At 39.1% G+C, this 22,295-nt stretch overlaps 1 protein-coding gene across 1 annotated transcript in view; it reads right to left on the reverse strand.

The window, feature by feature from the left end:
* Positions 1-1,970: 1,970 nt before the first annotated feature.
* Positions 1,971-22,295, reverse strand: part of NAA25 (N-alpha-acetyltransferase 25, NatB auxiliary subunit) — a 3,186,723-nt gene continuing 3,166,398 nt past the window's right edge. The window contains exons 23-24 of the mRNA XM_044069750.1: positions 9,072-9,218; positions 1,971-4,030 (exon numbers count right to left, since the gene is read on the reverse strand). Coding sequence (XP_043925685.1) covers positions 3,908-4,030; positions 9,072-9,218 — 270 coding nt within the window. The 3' untranslated portion in view covers positions 1,971-3,907. The remainder of the gene's footprint in view (positions 4,031-9,071; positions 9,219-22,295) is intronic.

Genomic DNA, 22,295 nt, shown 5'->3' on the forward strand with positions numbered 1-22,295 from the left:
GGGGGCAGACCAACCTCTCCGTTGGTGCAGGAATTCCATGATGTCTCCAAAGGAGACATCCTTGGGAGGTGACCTAGGGGTACCTTTCTCCATCATCTAAGTCCGTGTCCTCGGTGAGGGACTTGAGGGAGTCCAAGTGCCTCTTCTTGCACGTATGCTTGTGAGGTACCTCTCCGGTGGAGCTCTCTGGCAGGAGCTCTCAAGCCCCTTGTTCTTCGGAGAGAACTGTCTGGGGCTCTTCCAGCATGGGCTATCCCTCTGGTAAAATGATGGGGACCGTAGACAGAGCCAAGGGGGTCTGGGAGGAGTCCAAAGGGGCAGTCAGGGGTCTCGATCCAGTGGAGAGAAAAACCTTTCTACCACGTTGAACGCTGAAGGAGCGCGAACCTCCTGAGAAACGAATAAGGAGGCTGGACTCCCCAGGCCCGAGAGAATCTGAGCCGGGCCCGACAAAGTCGGAGCCAAAGAAAAAGGTTCCACTCTCTCAGATCTGACTCCCAGGCTCCAGCTCCAAGAGTGGCTCAGATCCGAGCTGGTCAGATATGAAATGCTCCAGGCAGCTGTCGGCATCATGGAAGCAGGTACCGTCGGCGCCGACCCCCTTACCAAAGCCAACCAAGGATCTGAATACTCCGAACCCGAAGGACGGATCGGAGAAGGAGATATAGGTTGGAAAAAAGGAAGCAAGCTCCCCCATCCTGAGGGATGGGGGCTGGCAAGACCCCTATCTGGATGTGTACGGATAAATTGCCTCATCATTTTATCCAGATCCATGTCAGATAAGGACTGGGTGGACGGCGACGAGGCCACGGACTCTGATCTAGCAGTTTGGGGCACCAAGGCCCTAGAAGCTGGTTTGTCTCCTCCGGCACCAGGGAGAACTTCGGAGATCAAAGCTGACGGGATTCACAGATCTGTGGCGTCTTACTAGGCGAGGCGAGGTCCAGAGATCTCTCTTTTCCTCACCTTCGACTCTCTCTACCTCTTTTCAGCTCCACTACCACAGGCTTTGGTACAGGAGGTTGAGTCCCAGCCTGGGAGGGAGGAGAAGCCGGAGGAAGAGAGGAAGGAGAGGCAGCCAGAACAGCCGCTGTGACCAAAGCCGGAGACGAGGGAAACTGAGTCTGAAGGGGGAAGAAGGCCTTTGAGGGCCAACTTGGCCTTCCTATCTTTAAGGGCACGGTGACTGAAGCCCGCACATATGCTGTAGTCCACACTTAGATGGGCAACGCCCAAGCACAAAACACACAGTGTGGCCCATCTGCTGGGGATAACTTATGGCCACACTCTGTGCAACACTTGAAAACAAGCTTTTCAGCCATACTGCCCGACTAGAAAGAACTTGAGGGAAAAAAAAGGCAGTTTCTTTCTAAACTGGCACACTCACCACACTTGTACAGAGAAGACACTGAGGGGGGTAGGGGAAGCTACAATCTACACAACAATACAAACTACTATAACTATCCTAACACACTAAAACTTGATGCACCAAGCGAGGGGAGGAGAAAGGGGACCTATACTAACACTAACAAAAAACTGTAGAAAGAGAGAGACTCACAAAGGTTTTAACCCACTGACTAAATTGGAGCTCAAGAGACACGATGCAAAGCTATTCGCGGCAAACGAGATCTAAGGATGGAAAGCAGTGGAGGTGTATTATGGGTAAGGGGAGGAGTTTGGAGCTCGGAGCGGATGCTAGTAAAAGTGAAAGGCTCGGATCCGATACAGATCCGTAACCCACAGGTTGAAGATCAAATGAAGTAAACTACTTCAGATAAAATAAAAAGACAGGCGCTACACAGTTTTTGATCTAGGATGACAAAGTGTATATGATAGCTCTATCACTGGCCAGATGTCTGGCTCAGGTCATAACTCAATACACGTCTGGCTCAGGTCACAACTCAATATAGCTACAAAGGGATCAGTGCATATATCCTACCATCAACAACAAAAGAGGAACAACCAATGCATTAATATAAGGCTACTTGAGAGCTTTATTCATTCCACCGCAGTTTTTAAGACAGCCAACATCCACTTCATACCTCATAAGCAATTTATTATTTAAGAAGTGGCTGTTAGCTGCATTTTAAAAATAATACAATAATTAGCCCCATAAAGATACTGGAAACGTTATTTCAATAGATTAAAAAATAGGATAAAGGCATGGTGCTTGAACTAATATGGCAGAACAAAATGGTCTCTGCTGAGTAAACATAATGTGCCTCTCCTCCAGACTGGATATAAAAAAAAAATACAAAAAATTCTTAAAAGACTTATAAATGAATAAACAAGCTTAATGTTCAAACATCCTCAACCTTATTTTGGTATTTCCCTGTAAAAAAGTTGCACTCACTTCTACATCAATTACTGAGATTTGGAATAAGAATTATATAAAAACAACTGCAGCATTCTTAATGGTATATATCTTGTAAGAAGAATTTCATGGGCAGATAATATACATAGTTAAATAATGCCAATATTATCACACAACCTCATAATTTTTACTAACTTTTTTCAGTAATCATAGAAAACAAATCATTACCAAAAAGCAAAAAAAAAAAGCAAAAAAAAAAAAAAAAAGCAAAAAGAATTTTGCATTCAAAATATAAACTGTAAAATTGTGCTCAACAGAATAAATAACCACAGAGATTATGATTCATTACAGCTTGTACTGTATGGCAGAACCATACATAACAGTTAAAGCTGAAGCATACCCTGTCAGAATTTTAACTTACTAAAGTACGCAAATAAATAGGCTATTAACATGGAGTGAACACTCAATACATTTTGTACAGAAAAGCTTATTCTATTTTACATAGGGATTTATTTTAAAAATACTCATCATTCTAACAATTGCTGGACAGCAGATGACAGCTTCATGTAGATTGTCATTTCTTTTTTCATTTTAAATACAGTCTCTTAAATGGCTAGGTGAGATCAAAATTTATATGGAACTTGAAGACTGAATTTTGTCATACAGCAAGCTGGGACAAAAATATCAAATCTCAGCTGCCTTACATCTTAACTTTGTTGCTCCTTTACCATAATTTTATACATCTGACAGAAAAAAATGCAGATGATACTACTAAATACATTTCAGTACATTGCATGGTCAACTTTCCAAAAGATCAGTTTGAAAAACAGGAGTACAGTTACTAAAATGTAACTTTTTAGCCCCTTAATAATTAATAATTACCACAGTGTAAGCACCAATTACTTCTGCCCAATTTGCAATATAATAAACAAAAATGAATGAATTTTCATAAAAAAACAGAACTGACAAAATTACCTAGTTGTTATGGGTTATCAGTTAAAAATAACACTTGTTCAAGTCTAAAAGTGCTCGACTTAAACCAAAAAAAAAAAAAAAAAAAAAAAAAAAAAAAGAAAGGCAGAGCTACTTGTGCGCTCAAATTACAGCAACAGCAAACATACTGCACATTCAAACTACTTTCACATTTTTCAACAGCTGAAAGAATGCACTTTAAAATCAACTTTTTTACTCTGGGACTCTCCGTAGGCAGCTATAATTGTTGCTTGTCCATGGCAAGAACCTTAAAATATAAACATGAGGTCAAAGCAGTCAGAAGTCCACATTGCACATTGGACTTTGATATATTTTTCCTTTTGTGATTCACTGGAAATGAAAATGGAATATGTGTTCTTGTTGCAGTACACCTATTAACATATATAACAAACAAGTGGTCTACCCAAGAATGGGCCTCCGAGCTATTATGTACAATAATTTACTCTTTTTTTCATACTAAAAACCTTATTTTATGATTAGTCCTTCATGCTTTTAAGAGGAAGTTCTGGATATAAAGGATGGACAGCTTAATGTTGCCAGTATTTCAGAGAGCAGTGCCAGCTGATTAATATTGCAGTCTTAAGGTCCAAAGCTGAGTCTCTAGATTTTCAAGACTTTTACAGTATCTAGTCTCTTTTTAAGCAATTCTTCAATTTCCTGCAGTGAACGCTGGTAACTACTTTGGACTTTCCCTTGTACAGTTTTTGTAAACTTCTTTTCTACCTGTAAAAGTAAGAACACAATGTGCGGTTAAATGGATTTCATGGTACTCTCTACATTCAATTAATTCTTAATGTGGCAATCCCAAGATTTTTTGAAATAAAATACTAACTTCTTATCTGCTTTACTACTAATACAACTCGTTAAAACTATTTCTTTAATCTATGAAGTAGAAAATACACTCTCTAGTACTACTTCATTTGTATGGCCACAATCACAGTCGAAGTACTGAAAAATGGCAGCAGATGCATTTTGCTGTTACACTTCTGCCACTGCAGAAGCCACTCAATCAAAACTACTCATCTATAGTTTTATAACTTTGGTTTGATGCTTGCTTGTTTGAAATTTATCCATAATGTTAAAGGCTTTGTTATAAAGCACTAAAATAAAAAGTGACCGGAGACTCATGCCAGCGACTATCATCTCCTAAATGTCTCTCCCATTCCAGTCTCCTAATACGAACTCCATTTACTAAGAACCCTTTTCATATTCTTCACATTTTTCCAGTACTTTTGTTAATCATTTCACCTTTTCTCAAAAAAGTCTACTTGCAAATGAAAATAAATCATGTTCTAATCTTCACTACTGTTTTCTCTAAAACCACAAAAGAAAAAAGAAAATCATAGGTAGGTAACTAGGCTATCTGCCCAAGGGCCTACGCAAGCCTAGTCAGCAAGGTACCATAGCTTACACCACCCAAGAAAGTTATTTTCCTGTGCCACTGTCTAGCAGAGACACAGAAGTGATCCCCAGGGTGTTATTTCCTATTTCCCATCCACTCAAAGATTTATCTTGAAGAGTGCTAATGAAGAACTTGGCTTGACACAGATGGGTAGCTTGTTCCAGAGTATAGGAAGTCTCTGGGACAGGAATCGATCCCTCCAGTGTGTCCTGTTTATTGTGGTGACAATGTTTAGGTCCCTAGAGCGTGCAGCTCGGAGGAATTGGGATTTCTTTAGGTGTAGCATGTCCAACAGCTCTGGGTTTGACATAGCTTTATATGTTAGGCAGAGATCACCTCGGAGTAGGCGATATGCTACGGAGTAAAGCTGGAGTTTTTTGAGGCGGTCAGGCATTTGTTTGAGGCCAGTAATCCTCTTTGTGAGGTACTTCTGTGGCCTTTCCAGCTGCTGCAGATGTCTTGTGAGGTACAATACAAAAGGGACGTTGTACTCTATAATGGGTCTAATGAGTGACGAGTAGAGGGGAACAATGACCTCTTTTTTCCTAGATGAGAACCCTTTTATGATAAGGTGTGCCACATAGAAGGACTTCCTGACTACTATGGCGATGTGACTATCAAAGGAAAGACTACTGTCCACCAAGGTCTCTTATCACGCATTCGGTGTTAAGTAGATTGCTGCCTATGTGGTAGTTCATGGGCACAGAGTTTTTACCAAAGGGGATGACACTGGATGTTTTGGTATTGAGCTTGAGGCCATGGCTCTGACACCAGGCATCTGTCTCAGTGAGGTCATTCTGTAGGATGTCCACATCATCTGGGGACTTGACTATGGCTCCTAGCTTGCAGTCATCTGCGAACTTCTTTAGCCAGAGGCCTTCTGTGTTAGCCTGTACTTCAGAGAAGTAGATACCAAACAGGAGAGGTCCCAGGACAGAACCCTGTGGTACTCCACTTGTCACTCCTTTGAGGTCAGATTTGGAGTCTGCAACTTTTACAATGCGGCTTCTGTCAGTGAGCCAGTTGGCAACCCATCTTGTGACGTAGGGATTTATACCTAGTTTAGTGAGTTTAGCTATAATTCCAGTATATACTTCTGCACTCAGATTACAGCAACAGAATCCATACTGCACATTCAAACTACTTTCAAATTTTTCAGGAGCCCTCCTCAACTTACCTTAACCCAATAACATTATCAACATAACAGAAAAGGGAAATTGGTGGGCATCCTTTTTAATTTCCATTTTTTATTAAATATAAAAAGATATAAACAGAAACAAACCAGCAGTGCATATTTTTTGTTCCTCTCCTCTACTGCCTATCTAGTTCTCCATCCCAGCTGCCCTACAGAACCATCTGCTCCCTTTTAGTTGATAGCAAGGGTTGGGCAGTCCAGGAACAGGGCCATCATTTTTTTTTTCCTCCTTATGCCCTAGCCTTCTCAACCAAATAGTGGGGTGTAAAATGGACAGCAGCTCTGGGCATCCATCACTTTTGCAATGGATGTAAGCCAGCAGGACACCCACCTATGAGGAAGTACCACATGTACATTCTCAGGTCTCCAACAGGGAAACGGGTTTTCCATGCACATCCCTATAAATCTATATATAAACAATCTATATATAAACATATTTATATAAAAATATATTTATATATATATATATATATATATATATATATATATATATATATATTGTTTATATATAGATTTTTTAAAATGTCTGTTAAGCTGAATAATATTTTTTCTAGTTATAAGTAACTCTGCTTTTCAATAAGCATAGGAGTGATGTTTTACTGTGACTTTAATTTACAAATTGTTTTTTGGTAGGGGCGGATTGCCTAGAGGGGTGTGTTTGCAATTAATAGCTTTAAATGCAACAAAGTTGAAAGGTTTTTTTTTACTCTGATGATGCCTGACTATGTATGTGGGTGAAAGCGTTCATATGTATAGTATTACTACATGTTTTTTTGCTCGTTTGCTCTATTAAAGTTTGCAGTGTCTGAGGAGCTGAGCCTGTTTATTATTTACAAATTTAAATATCCTGCGTACAAGAAAGCAAATGTACTCTGACTATATACATATATAGAAAATAAACACAAGGAAATAATATACTACAGAAAAGGTCTGTATAACTTCAAAATATAAACCTTTAGACTGTTGTATTCATATATACCTAAAATGCACACCCAAAATTGCCCCATATTTAATAAATTTATTACTGTCCTTGTACTTATCAAGCATCTGTAGAAGTAAAAAAATCTAAGATATTCTGTAAAAGTGAAGGAAGACCTACTCTTCCAATTTCTTGCCCTAACACTTCTAGAAACAGGTGTCATCAGACCATTAATAGAGTACAATGCTCCCCTTTGCATGTATCTCACCAGATACACGCAGGAGCTGGAGAGACCACAGAAGTTTCTCAAAGAAAATACAGGGCCTCCAAAGAATGACTTACGTGGATAGAGTGAAAGCCTTGTCATTGCACTCTGCATCACACAGGCTTGCTGAGAGGAGACTTGTGCCTGGCCTACAGGGTAGTTTTTGACTCTGCCCTGATGGATATGCTGCACATCTGCAAGTCAAATGGCACAAGAGTCACTCGTTCTAGGGATCTTAACCTAGCCTATGACATTAACAGAGCATGCTGGAGAGAGAGATACATCTCTCAGAGATTGCTGCTACTCTGGAATAAACTTCCAATTCATGTGGAAGCAGAGCCCCTCACTGATACTAACCTGAACAAATGGATGGGAGACCGCAAATTTACCCTGGGGGTGGCACCCGTATCCCTCATGGACAGAGGTAGTCAGTGTTTATCACAGACTTGCTCTGCAAATTACATCCATCTAACCAAGGACAAGTGAGGCAACTCAGAATTAACATGGCTAGGCTTGTAAGGGCTCTAGGGCCGCTAGCCTAGTAGCCTCCTATGAACCTCTGGATAATAAGTAAATTTGGTCTGACTTGAAACAAATAGGTACTGAAGCATTAAATAAAACTAACAGATTATCTGACCACAGGACCTGTCAACAAATCTGCAAATCATGCCAATATTTTCTCCGTCAGCAGATGGCCAACAGATTGTATTTACCGAATTTAAAGTTCTTGCTGATCCTTATCAGGAGTCTAAAAAGCGCTGTACATAAAATTGCAAGAAACACTCTCCAAAGTATATAACAGATACTAACAGGGGATCAGTCTCAAACTGATAAGATTTATGTTTGGTATCCAGACCATGACACCAAGACTTTACACAATAATCCCAATGTGCAGCTGGTATGGCAATTTTATACAAGATACAGAAGATTTTGAAGAAAAAACTTCCAGCCAAAAAGAAATACGTGCATCTAAACAGTTCAGCTAAATCACCTTTCAAACATAATGGTACCTCCTGAATTACAGTAGATGCATTAAGTGTTGTATTGCTAACCGATCTTCATAATTAAGACGTTAATTGAATTTCAGAAAAAAATAGCACACAAGACTTTTCAAGCACTTAAACTAGTAATGCAGTCCATTATCCTTATATTAAAATGTTCTGAAGTTATTTATATGACATATAAATCCCAAAGCATTATTTTGAGGAAAACAGTCAAGCTAAAATTTTAATTCAGGAACTGTAAAGTTTTTAAATATTTTAAAATATTATTTATACATATTAATTCTGTCACAGAATGATACTATACTGAATATTAAGACTAGCATCATTTTATTATTCAAGTTTAACTGGGATTCACTGAAATGTAATGTTGCTGTTTTTATGAAATGGACAAGTGCAAGTTGCTCCAAGCTAGATAAGGGGAAGTACATATTCAATTAGAGAGTAGTTTTACAGTTGAGGCTACTAAATTTGTTTCGATATCTGGAAAGGAAAATACCTCCATTATTGCAGATTCTAATGTGATTCAAAGCCATTCTGGGCTTACTACGCGGCTATAAAAGTTTAATAAATTAACAGATTAATCTGATCTGTACAATGGAGTTAAAAAAATATATTACATTAGCTTAGGTAACAAAGTTGTTTTAATCAAATATATCTTCAAAAGTAAAACACTTTTGACCAATTGAAAAATATTACATTTTATCCAACAGCAATGTACTATCAGATTTGTATGCATACATATTTTAGCCAAAAATCAGAAGTCATTTTTTTTCCCCCTGGTTTCAAAAAAGTTGTGCAAAACATATTATAGAAGACTGAATTATAACTGACGTACAGCTGCACAGAGAAAGACTTTTCTGGTAAAAGCTTAAACTGGTATGGTCTTGTAATTAACATCTTGCAGATTCAGCACTATTAACAGGACAGAATAGACCACACAAGGACAAAAAAAAAAAAAAAAAAAAAAAGATGTTCTTACCTCTGACAGTGCGGTGTCTTCTAGGAACAGTTCTTCAAGTTTAAGTGCAGTCAAAGTGGCATCAACCCCTTTAATATGTTCTAGAGCTTCACCAAGCAAACTGTGCAACCCAGTAACATAATCTTGATAATTTGTAAACGCAGGAGGCTTTGAAAAGAATGAAAAGAAAGCAGATAAATATGTCCTATTTTAAAGCAAATTAATTTTGAAGAAAATGCATCTTATTCCAATATTACTTAAAAACAACAACAATGCAACATTGGCTTCCTTTCTGCTTCATAGTCCAAGGTAACTGCCAGCTGCAATAAAAGTTCTTCCTGGGCACAGTTATTACCACTGTCCAAGAGCAACTTTTAGGGATACCACCGAAACAGCGGTCAGTTATAATCAGAAATAAAGTATCTATAACATTTTTAAAGTAATACTCTCCCTTTCTAGAAAGCAATGATGTAAATGTTTGGTGTCGAGTATGTCAGAGCTACCTTTGCCTTTCCTGCTAACTTCAAGTACGACATGCACAAATGTTAGTTCACTGCAGAATGCAAACACATGGCCACAAGAGTAGTAGTGCACCTAACACAACTAAATGGAAATGAAAGTTATGTACTTACAATAATGCTGGATAATTTTCATCCTGGTCCACCAGATAAGACTGATGTCTACAGAGTTGGTTTTGGATCCGATACATCCTTGCTAGTGCTCCAAGCCTAAAGCACCTTCAAAATTTTTACCGCCAATAATCCCTTGCACACTAATTCTTCTCAGTTAAGGTTTGCTGACTAATGATGCAGGGCTAGGAATTATTACTTATATAACAGGCAGAACAGCTTCTGGCTAACCTGACAGGTCCTCGGGGGGGGGGGGGGGGGGCAACTTGGATGGAGGATGGTAGGCGAACCATTGTATCGGAGGGACCAGGATGAAAAGGATCCAGCAGTAAGGCAAGTCCATAGCTTCTGTATCTTATTCACCCAGTACATCTGAAACCCATAATGGTTCAGAATCCCAAGCAACCAGAAATCATGGGTGGCATTTTAACAGGACACCTTTAATTGTAGCTCCAAAGGAAGCTTTGTATGTGTAAATTACATCCAGTTTTATGTAACTAAGTTGCAGCATCACAGGCATCCTTCACTGCAGGATTCCTGAAAAAGGCTATTGAGGCTGCAAATGACCTTGCAGAATAAGCATTAGGTTCAACTTGTATAGATATGCGCTGGAAAATATATGCAAATGAAATGCAGAGGTTACCCTTGGACATTCCTCAACCTAGTTTCTTACAAGCCGAGAACAAACTGCTCATCTTTTCTGAATACTTTTGTCCTGTGCAGATAGAATCTTAGATGTCTACAAACATCAAGGATGTGATGAATGCACTCCTCGTTGTTAGAATGGTTTGGAAAAGAAACAGGCAAATAATAAGGTTGGTTCAAGTTCTTCTCTGAAGTAGTCTTGGAATAAAAAAAGAAAATGTTTGGAGGGATAGTCTGTCTTTATGGAAGTTCAAGTATGTAGGACTGGAAAAAAAGGCTTGTAGTTCTCGGATTCTTCTTGTGGATGTCACTGTTATGAAGAGAAGAGTTTTTCAAGATAGAAGCTTTATCTGCGCTGAAGATTCTGGTTCGTGTGTGTGTGTGTGAATGGTTCTAAGACAAAATTCAGGTTTCAATATGGAACTGGATTCCTTTAATGGAAGGAGTAAGATTCCTTTCAGAAAGGCCTTGCGCAACTTGTGAGAGGTAATGAAATAGAAGTCAATGTCATTACGGAAGTTGGAAATCAGTTAGTTGTACTGTGACCGGAGAGTAATGAACCTCCAGCAAATAAGTCAAAGTAACTGAAGAATTCCAGGAAGGGAAGATGAAAATGGATCAGTGCCCAGACTAGCTGCCCACACAAGGAAACATTTCCATTTGCTTTTGTATATTCCATGTGTAGATTCTTTCTGAGATGCAGAAAAAAATGCAAACTCCAATCTAAGACAGCAAAGGGTCTTTGGCCAGCTAGAGAACAGGAAACACCAAGTCGTTAGTTCAGTAAGCTTGTGTGAGGATGAACTGAAAGATGCGAGAGAAGATCCTGACAAAGATCTAGAAGCAATGGGTGCTTTTGCTAGGTGAGGCCTGAGCAAGGGAAACCAAAGCTGTCACGGCAACACACAACAAGGATCATGGTGGCTTTGAATGCAGCTGCATCCTGTAAGAATCTGATCATTAGACATCTACAATCACTCTTGGGAAAATGTCCCAGGGGAGGGAGGAAGTTGGGGTTGGTCAGGGATGCAAAGAAATCACAATAAAGCTGGCCCTAGGAGCTGAATATCTGATGTGATACAGCTGGATTACGAGACCAATCGTGAGGCAACAGGATGGATCTGTTGTGCCTGCTCACAAAGCTGGCTTTCCTTGGAATATGCATTGTGACTAGAAAGTGCTGCAAAGCAATTATCCATTGCCAAACCCTTACAGCTTCTAGGCAAAGAGAATACGATCTGGTTCTTCCTAGTTTGCTCAAATACCATACTACAGACATTTCTGTCTGAAAAGAAATCATTTTTTTTCAAGCACCTTTATTGAATTATCACTTGTGACGTAGGCAGATTTACATTCATATAAAAGTAATCAAATTTTATTAATATAAACATACTTTGCATATATTGCTATACCTCATATAACTTGAGCAATATTACATAAATTATTCAATTCCCACTTATTGTTTTAAAGAAACATCTTCATTAAACCATCACTTACTACACAGGCAATCACACATTTACGTATTGAAAACAAACCACACCGATACAATCCTAGTCATAAGCATTTTACTTCACAAACCATACCGACACACTCCCAGTTGCAAACATTATACATCAATTACAATCTACCCAATCTTTCTCACTCAAACATTACATAGCTCATTTAAATCCTGCTGCCTTTTAGGCCTCATTCCTCCCTTGCATTTATTGTTCCCACAATTCCCATTTTCTGCTATGCAGTTTGCTCCTACCCTTTTCTAAAGATCTCATTTCCAGTTGTTTTATCTTCTGTTACTATTATTCACTTCTTTCAGTATAGTTGGTTGAAATTTTTGAGATTTTGGTTTCCATTTTCTACTAATTGCAGGTTTGGCAGCCACCATTATGAGACACAACAAGGCCTTACCATGTTCTAGGCAATTCCGATTCTGTAACAGCTCAGAAAAATAATCTTCCTCGTCAGACCAATCTCCTCCCTCAGGGAAAAAAAGCCCACCAACTCACTGCACTCCCAGAAAATATGTTCCAAGTTGCCTCTTTCTTCCCCTTCACACCTCCAACATAATACTGTCTACCTGAGGAAAAATTCTCTGGAGTCGATTTAGGGTATAAAAATATCTCTTTAAACATTTCCAGGCAAAAATCCTAAATATTATAGATTTTATTGCATATTTGAAAGACAAACATATATCCTCCCATTGTTTCTTTGTGAATTACTTATCAAATATCTCTTCTCAATCCTTTATAAACCTCCTCTGATTCTTATAATCATGCAATATTTTATACGCTCTACTAATTATTCCTTTTTTCATGGCAGCTTCCGTTCTAGATTCTATTAAAAACTCTACCAGTGCTGGTCTTTCATTTAGGATCCCCCTATTTATTTTTCTTTGCCTACACTCTGACATCAATCCCTGATACGGAAGGCAGTCTCTAACCTGCAGTACAAATAAATTCTTGGCATCTTCTCATTTTATCATCTTTCCCTCTCTAGTTATTTGCTCCAAATACCTTGTTTCTTTTGCCAGTTTTCTCCAATAAATTCTGGCCCCCTCTTACTGTCTGTATCCCTAATTGCAGTCATCCTTATTGGTAGACTCTCCTTTCTGCATTCCTGTGTTGGTTTAGTTATTAGAATATTTTCTGCTACTTTATGGAGATAATATTCTGCATGACTGTTATTCTCCTTAAAGGCCTGCATCCAAAATCCCAGTCTCTCTGTTTCTTGAGCTTCCCCCCATGTTTCATCTTCCCTTTCCACTTTGAATGTATAGGAGTCTTAAGTGTGTAGCTTTGAAATACCCCTTCAAATTGTGTAATCCAATCTGCCCTGTCCAACTGGAAGATGCAGCTTATCCCACTTGACTCTTGCTGTCTTCGCCTCCCAAATAAATTCCTTCAGCTCTTTATTAATTACTACATATAAAAATATGTCTGACCTGGGTATAAGACTAAAGGGACTAAAAATATTTTAACTGCTTGTATCTTACTACCGCTAGCCATATAACAAAGCTTTAATTTTCTCAGTTTTTGTATTATCTTATGTTCAGTTTCTTCCCACATATCCTTAGCTGCCACACCAGAATCATTTTTAATCCATATTCCTAAATATTTAATTTTATCATGTCCCCATAAATATGAATATTCCTGAACCTGCTCATATACGGGTACATAATTTACCTCTGCAGCCTTTGTTTTAGCTTCATTAATTTTGTATCCCAAAAATATCTGAAACTGTCTCAAAATGTTCCACAACACTGTAATGTCTTTTTCTGGTTTCGTCAGGTACCATACCAATTATATCCTTAAATTTCTGAGTCCCTTATTTTTTTTGCCAATGGTTCTAAATTTAATGCAAACAATAAAGGGAAAAGAGGACACCCCTGCCTGCTTTCTCTGCTCAAGCAGAAATTATCAGAGAGGACCCTACCCACTTGAATTTTTGCCTCTGATCTCTCATATATTCTCCCAATCAGCCTTGTAAAGTTTTTCAGGAAAGCAAATACTTCCATTGCCCTGCTCATAAAGTCCCAGCTTACCCTGTCAAATGCTTTTTCTGCATAAAAACCCGCCAACAACAATGGCATTTTCTTACATTATGTTTCCCTCTGGATCATCAATGTTCTGTTAATGTTGTCAAATGTTTGCATCCCCTCCACAAAACCACAATGATCCATATCTATCAGTTTTGGCATTACTTTTGCCATTCATTTAGCCGTTACAGACATGAACACTTTATAATCATGGTTTAGTATTTAAATGGGCCTGTATGAAGCTGGATCTGAGGGATCCTACCCTCTTTAGGCATTAAAGCTACCACTTTCTTCCAAGATGGTGGTACTTCTCCTCCTCTTAAGATATCGTTAAACAAAACCTGCCAGATCTTTATCAGTTTTTTCCTCCAAACTTCCACAGGAATACCATCTATTCCTACGGACTTTCCAGTACATTGGTTATACATCACAATTTTTATCTCATCTCCTCCTATCCTGTTAGCAATTGAGCCTCATCTACCTCTAACCTTAGCATATTTAATTTTTCCATAAACATTTCCATTTGTATATTTTGATTTTTATATTACTCTGCTTTACAGAAACTCATAGAATTTCCGAAATATTTCTAATACCTCTACAGGATCTCTTGTCACCTTCTTTGTTAAAGGCACCCTATGTTTGGCGACAGCCCTTTCTACTTTCTGCTGCCTGAGTTGTTGTGCTAAAAGTTTCTGTGCTATAGTGCTATCAAAAAAAAACAGATGCTTAACAGATCTTTCTAAACTTGAGCATATTATTGAGGTAATCCCTTATTTTCTGCCTAGCATTCTGCAGTTGATCATCTTGTTCTGTGAGATTCCCCTTATTCTGTAATACTTTCACATTTGCCAGTCCCTTTAAATAATTCTTGTTACTTAACCAAAGCTCCCTTTCTTTTATTTCCATCCTATTTTTAAACTCTACCTTAACTTTATCCCACTCCCTAGCTATATTTTCAGAAGAAATTTCTATCCTCTGTAACAGCTGCTGAATAAGCTCCACTATCTATTCCTTAAATTCCTCTCTCTTCACCAGATAGGTGGGAAAGCGCCAATGTCTCATTTTTATTTCATTACCCTGCATTTTTATTTTAGCTATTATTGGCACATGATCTGAAATAGTTATTGGGTGGGTATCAAGACCTTCAATTAAATGCACATTCCTGAGAAATGTAAATTCTGTCTAGCCTAGCCCAGTTTTTACATCTTGGGGAATAATATGTAATTTCACTCTGAACTCCTATTACTGAATTCACATCTTCCATGCCAACTATTTTCGTAAATTTCTTCAGAGATCTACCCTCCTTTGTTATATTTTCCCCTCTGCCCCCCCCCAGACACATCTTCACTGCTGCAAATCAATTTCTATTCGCCACCTACAAGTAATATTCCTTAGTAAAAACTGCGTATTTCTCCCAGTATTTTCTTAAGCTCCATTACAGCACTTTTATCTGGAATGTAAATAAATGCCCATGTAATCTGCATCCCTTGCCAGTAGCCCCTTAGCACTACAAATCTGCCATCATCTTTTTTATCTTATGTCACTATTGGAGCTCCTCTTGCAATTAATATAAGTACCCTTTTTCCTTTGTCCCAGGTATTCCTTTGACTAACCATCCTTAAAACCTTTCCTTAATAAATTCATATGTTCAGGTCATTCTATGTGAGGCGCGGTGATACAGCAGTTAGTGCTGTCACCTCACAGCAAGAGGTTCGATTCTCATCTAAATGACTCTCCTCTAAGATACCTATCTGCATTCTACATGGTTTAATATAGTCCACTACTCTTTCGTGTTTATATTTATCTGTGAGGCCATTTACATTTAAAGACATTAAATAAATAATTATATTAAAAAGTTATTCTTACCATTTATGTATAACACATTTCTTTTTGTTGACTGTCTAGTTCCAGTGTTACATGCACACACTGTTTGGCAGGCCAGACTTTTATACAGTTGTTTCTTGTCATATACATTTGAGCCTATGTCACATCCTATAACATTTTTGTTTTATTGAAAGCCCTCAAAAAAAAAACTAAATAAAAAAAGCACACTCCAATACCCCCTAAAACCTATTAACTTAATACTAACACCAAAAACTATGTACACCTTCAAATACTGAAGTTTTACCCTACTATAGGAACAAAAGTCCCAAAAGTGACAGCCACATTCACAGACTTGAGTTAACCTAAAAGAAAGGTCATCCATGCTAAGACACATGGTGCATACTGTGTTTCTACTAAATGCTGGTTGGTTTTTGTCTCATCTTTATAGCATGTTTCAAAGAACATTAACTACCTTGGGAAAACCCCTGAATGCTTTCAGAGAACATTATCTCTTAGCCAATTTCTTCTCCCCCCCCCTCAGCCAATCACGCTTCATCAAACTGTAGTCAGTTTCTCTTTATCAGATTGTTGCCATGGAAACATGAAGACCAGATGCAGAATTGTTACTGAGGTTACATGTATTTGCTAGAAAAAAAACTCACAACATTCAATGTTCTTTTCCATTTACTTGCTCTCTCTCTTATAACCTGTTACTAAATCAATCTAAGGTCTGTAATCCAGTAATTTCCCCATGTGAGAATGAAAAACAGCACAGTATTTTTTCTTTTAGCATGCTTGTTAACCAGGCTTTTTTATACATTGCAGTGCCTACATTTCGTAGAACAAAACAAAAAGAGAGAAATGGGAGAAAGAAAAAAAAAAAGAGGCACATTTGTACTATTTAAGGAAAAAAGGCCTTGCTTACAAGTCAACTTTCTCCCTCCTCTTGCCCTCCCCAAAGCACTTTTCCGAACATTGACATGAAGTAGGACAAATGCTTTAAACTCCCCCCCAAGTCCAACAAACTCTGAAAAAGTCCAATATTTCCAGATTTTCTTGTTCTGTCATATTTCACAAACATAATTATTGCACTGTAACCCCATATTAAGTTACTGTTTTTATTTTGTTCATCTCCGAAATCCTGTCCCGGCTTCCTTTCCAACGTACTCTCAATTGTGCTAGTCAACTCTCGTACTCCTGTTCTCCAACATTTTCCATTGAAAAGTTTGAAAAGGTTTCACAAGTACAGTCCTTCTGTGGTCTTTATTACCAAGGAGTGACAATCAGAATCTCCCGTTTCAAAGCTTACTTTTTTGTTGGACAAACTTTTGCATTCCATCCTTAGCATGTACTTCATCAAAAATTATTTCGTCTCTCCAGGGAAGAATACCTTGAAGACAGCTAGGTACAACAGTTTGAATCTTACACCTGTATCTCAACATTCCCTGAACAGTGGAATAAATTTGCACCTCTGCCTGGTGTACAATTGAGTTTTCATTCTCCTCAAGCACTTTATCTCCCACTTTTAGTACTTTGTCCTTCTGCCACAATTTTGTCAGAATCTACTCTTTCGACTGGTAGGATTGTGTCTTTACTGTAAAAGGTCTAGGTTGCTTTCTTACAGCCAGGTTTGGAGCATACACACAATGTGCCCTTTCAACTAACTACTGGTATGGAATACCACTCCAGTTGCTTATTTGTGCTTTCATAAAATTAATGCAGTCTGTTCATTCCAGCTTCTCTGGTATAGCTGAAAATATCAGATTTTCCCTACATGCTCTGTCCTCTAATTCTATTATTTTTTGAAACATCTCTTCCTGAGCAGTTTCATATTCAGCAAGCCTTTTCTTTATTTCGACCTCTGATTTGTGCAGCTTTATTATCTCATCTGAATATCTGTTTAAAGCTTCTGACATTTTCCAGCCTTTTGTTGTTTGTGTTTATATACTCCATCAGTGTTTTGTTTATTTCAACCAGGTCTGTTTGCAGTTGTCTTATATCTCCCTGTAGGTTACTGAAAGTCATGTCTGAAGGTTGCACTTATTTTTGCTGAACAGATGCAGAACTCTCCCCAGTCTCTCTCTCCCCCACTTTTTGTAGCTGATCTTTTTTCAGGTCTTCTGTATTTCCTTATGGCTGGCATCCAAGCAGTGCACTTACTAACCAGTTACTGAAATTTACCCATAAACACAAGTATACTGGCTTCTTCTGCTGAGTTTCTGTTTTCACACCAAAAGAGCTAGAAATAAGCTGTTACTCAATGTGCAGCCATCTTGGAAACTACCAAACAGAAATCACTTCTGGTGGAAGAAGGTCCTGGAAGTCACACAAGGCAAGAAGGACCACCCTCATCTCCAGAATACTGATTCAAAGACTGGCCTCTGATTCCAAGTTCTTTGGAGCATCTTCTCCTTGAAATGCACCTACCCCTCCATCCCAGAGAGTGAGGAGTCCCTGGTGGCCATCTCCACTAGTTAAAGAAAGAACAAAAGATCTTCCTGCACAGAGAGTTGAAGTTAGCCAGCATTTCGCATGAGTCTTCCACAGCTTCAGTTTACTGGGGGGTGAAGGATGATCTGAAATCTGACACCACTGAACAACCACTGTAGAATGTGAATGTAAAGTTGTGTACGAGGAATCATTACTACTGTCAAAACTTTAAATCCTAGGACCCTGGAGTACCAAGGCAGTTGATGGAGAGAAGTGTTTCAGAAGATGTTGTATAGATACTCTATCTGAAATCTATCTGAGGGAAGACTGACCACACACAGTTTGCAACTTTCAAATGGCTTCTGATAAACTGTACTGACAGCACTGATTGAGGGTCTGACTTTTTGTAACTGACAGAGAAAGCCAAGGACAGGCGATTAGTCTCTCCCATTGAAGAGAAACACTCTCATCATAGCAGTGGGGAGCAAATAATCCATGTATGGAAGCACATGAATTTCCCTTAATCACAGATGGGCTGCAACTACTATGCACTTAGTGAACACCCATACAACTGTGGAGATCCCAAAGGGAAGGGCTCTGAACTGAAAATGACTGAAGCCTAGCCAGAAGCATATGAATGTTTGGATGTTAGCTACCTTGATATGGAGGTAGGCATCTTGAATATCCATGGAGCACATAAAAGTGTTTGCTTTTAGACAGGGCAAAATCATTTACACTGTGACCATTCTGAAGGGGGTCTTTTTGACATGTAAATGTAGGCTTTAGAGATCTAGAATATGCCTAAGGTCCTTGATTTTCTTTGGAACTAAAAATAACCACAAACAGATTCCAGGCTCTCTCTCTCTGGTCTGATGGGACCTCCTGGATAGCTTTTTCCTAAGGGAAATATCCCCTCTCTCTTCTAGTTGTTTTTTCATGGTGGGGTGGAATACATAGGGGCAGCTCAGATTGGGGAGGGGGATTTCAGCTGGAAAAGGGTATAACATAGCTTTCAGATATTATTTTCCTCACTCAAGTGTACTGCATAATGGCCATACACACAGGCACATGAAGACAGAAACTACTCCCTACTGCCTCCAGAGAGGAACAGTCTGGTAATCCTTCAAGGACACTGTTATTCTTTTGCCTGAAGATGGCTCACCAGAATCCCTGATTTTATGTACCTCTGGGTTTTCGTCTATTGAAAGGGATTCCACCTCTATTCAAAGTGGAGTTAAAGGGTTGATGCTGGTGCTTCCTTAACAGTAAGGATTTGGAACCCCTCTAATTCTGGTAGCAGGATCTTTGAAGGATTTTAAATTTGACAGCTACTACAGACAGAGTCTTGCTTTTCTACTTGCACATCAATTTTCTTTCTCAGCAAGTACAAATAAGGTAGTACCATGCTAGAAGGGATTACTGAAGGATGCCTAAAAACTGCTTGCAAAGTCATACAGGCAGAATCAGGCAGGGGATCTCATATACCTGCGTCTACAGCTCTGTCTGCTCCATTGGCTCCATTACTTAACAGTTGCATGAATAAATTGGCAATGTTATGCAAAGTCCCCAGTGTGGTCTGTTTCCTTGACTCTGACATGGATGGCTTTCTCAAAGAATCTAAAGCTTTTTCCACTTAATTTTTGCCAGAACTGATTCATATGAGCAGCACAGTTCAACACCCTCAAGGCAAAGGTGCCTGAAGCATGTGCACGATTTACCATTTTGTCCATTGCCTACTGAAGTGTAACAAACGGAAATACAGTCAAAAACGTATTTTGCCATTGTAACCTTTGCAGTCTTTTGACCAATCCTAGGAGCCAAAAAGGTAAGAAATTGTTCATCTTTTCTGAAACCCTTTATGAGGTCCAAGTAAACCCACAGTTGTCTGTGAACATCCAAACAATGCAACAGATATCCTCCCTTAGAGTATTTAGGAAAAAATGCTGGTAGGTGAATACCTTTATTTAGCTTAGACTCAGCAGCTACTATGGGCATAAAGGAAGTTTTCATCTTAAGAGATGCATGATCTGGGTAAAAAAAACAATACAGGGGTACTGGGAAGAAAGGGCCTGAAGCTCAGAAACAGCTACCCAAAATGTTCTCCATGATAAGCACGTTAGATCAGTTAAACTAGCACATTCAACGGCAAGGCCGGTGAAAGTTAAGCACAAAGTTAATGTCCCAAGTTGGAGCTGGTCTGATTAAAGGACAAGAGTGAAAGATCCCTTTGATGAAGGCCTTACAAAACAGTGAGTGGCCACAGAAAGATTTGGAAAACCTTCATGAAAGCATGAAATCACAACCAAGGGAAACAATTTGAAAATAACTAGCTCCTTCCTTGTACAACTGTTAGAAATGTTAAAAACTCCTCCAAGGGTGCTGAAATAGGCAAAATATGTCTGTCCGAAGACTATTCTGAGAATTTCTTCAATTTAATCTTATAAATCCTTCTTGCTGAAATTTTCTCAAAGTTGCAATGAATTCAACATCTGGAGGGAACCAAGAGTTCCTGGCCCTTTGACAGAAATGGAGAAACCAAGCAAAGAGAAGAAGGGACTGAATGTCCCAATGAGGCTGTCCAGACAGGTGTCTTAGAGTAGAACTCCAAAGGAGAAGAATGAGTTTCTTTTTCAAGTGAGGCCACATAGCAAGGAGAAAAGTGTGGCGGTGCCAGAAGACTGCTATGAGAATGAGTTGAACTTTGAAAACCTTGGCTTTCTGTAGCAGCTTTAGGATCAGAGGAAGGGTGGAACAAGAGTAGAGGAGACCTGGTGGCCAATCGTGGAAGAATGCAACTCTAGGTGTCTGTCCTTCCTTGGGAACTATTTTATTTTACATTTGTTTACTGGGATGGTCCGACTGGACACAGGTCCATTTACACTGGAGATCTGGGGAGAAAAGCTCCACAGTATAGAATAAAACAGAATAAGAGACAAGCACACATAAGCAATATTAGTATATACTAATACAACATGGTTAAAGTAGCACTGAATTGGAAAGCAACTTTTAAAGTTATAAACAATGAAGCATATTTACAGTATGTATAATAGGAAGGAAGGTGTGCAAAGTTGTATAAAAAAGTGATTATTATGCAATACCTGAAAATAGCCAGGTGGGGCCTGTAGAATGGCAAAAAAAAGTTGCAGCAAGGTCTCCTCTACTTCTCATAAATGCTGAGTACCATTTTGTTAATGAGGAATCACTCAAGGGTAACAGGATCTGTCTGCTCAATTTATCCACAATCATGCTGGTAGACCCAGGTATGTGTGCTGCAAAAGTGTTGAGGGTCAGGGCCCTGCTCCCTTTCTCTCACTGCTTCCATGCACAAGAGGAAAGAGTGGGTTCTTCCTTGCTAGTTCATATATACCCCCACCCTAGGGCAGACATCTGTTCTAACTGTTGCTGGTAATGGTTTGGTGAATGGGGATCCTCGGAAGGTTGCATGGGTTCAATCACATCTTGTGGTACATTGGCTGATAGGACTGGTCTAATTTCACTCCGAGTGCACTGTAAAATCCTCATACTGAACCTGGCTTTGGGAACAATCTGTATTGAAGCTGCCATGAGATCCAGTACTGTGAAAACATGAGCTGCTGGTAGCTGGTCTTGCTGAAGCAGACAAGAAACCTCTATAATTAAACAGGAAATTCTTTCCTGTAGCAGAGCTGATAGTTGTCTAAGTGTCAAGGTGATGGCCTATGAAGGTAAGGTCCTGTGTGGCCTGCAACTGGGAATGATTTATGTTCACAGTCATTCCCAAAGAGAGGAAGACTCAGAACAAATGTCTTGCTGACACAATTTGATCAACTGATGGAGCTGTCAGGAACCAATTGTTTAAGCACGGAAAGATTCATAATCCTAGAAGTCACATGTGCTGTGGTGAGATCAAACGGCAAGGCCTAGAACTGAAAATCTGAGATGAAAAAGTACAGTTGTGTACACGTGCCATAAATGTAGATGTTCGAGTGTACTCACTGCTGCAGTCATCACATTTGGGTTATCTGCTTGCAGTAGCCCTCAGTCGGCCTGATTAACAAAGTCTTGAGTCCTGCGTCGGTTGCGGTCCCTTCTTCCATGACGTCAAGGGTATAAAAAGTACAGTTTTGTACCTACCATAAATGTAGATGTTCGAGTGCTAATACAGCTGCAGTCATAACAGATGGGTTCTCCTGCCATCAGGCGGGT

The sequence above is a fragment of the Protopterus annectens genome, chromosome 4.part0 (assembly GCF_019279795.1).
Source record: "Protopterus annectens isolate FY-2018-M chromosome 4.part0, PAN1.0, whole genome shotgun sequence".
Classification (NCBI taxonomy): domain Eukaryota; kingdom Metazoa; phylum Chordata; order Ceratodontiformes; family Protopteridae; genus Protopterus; species Protopterus annectens.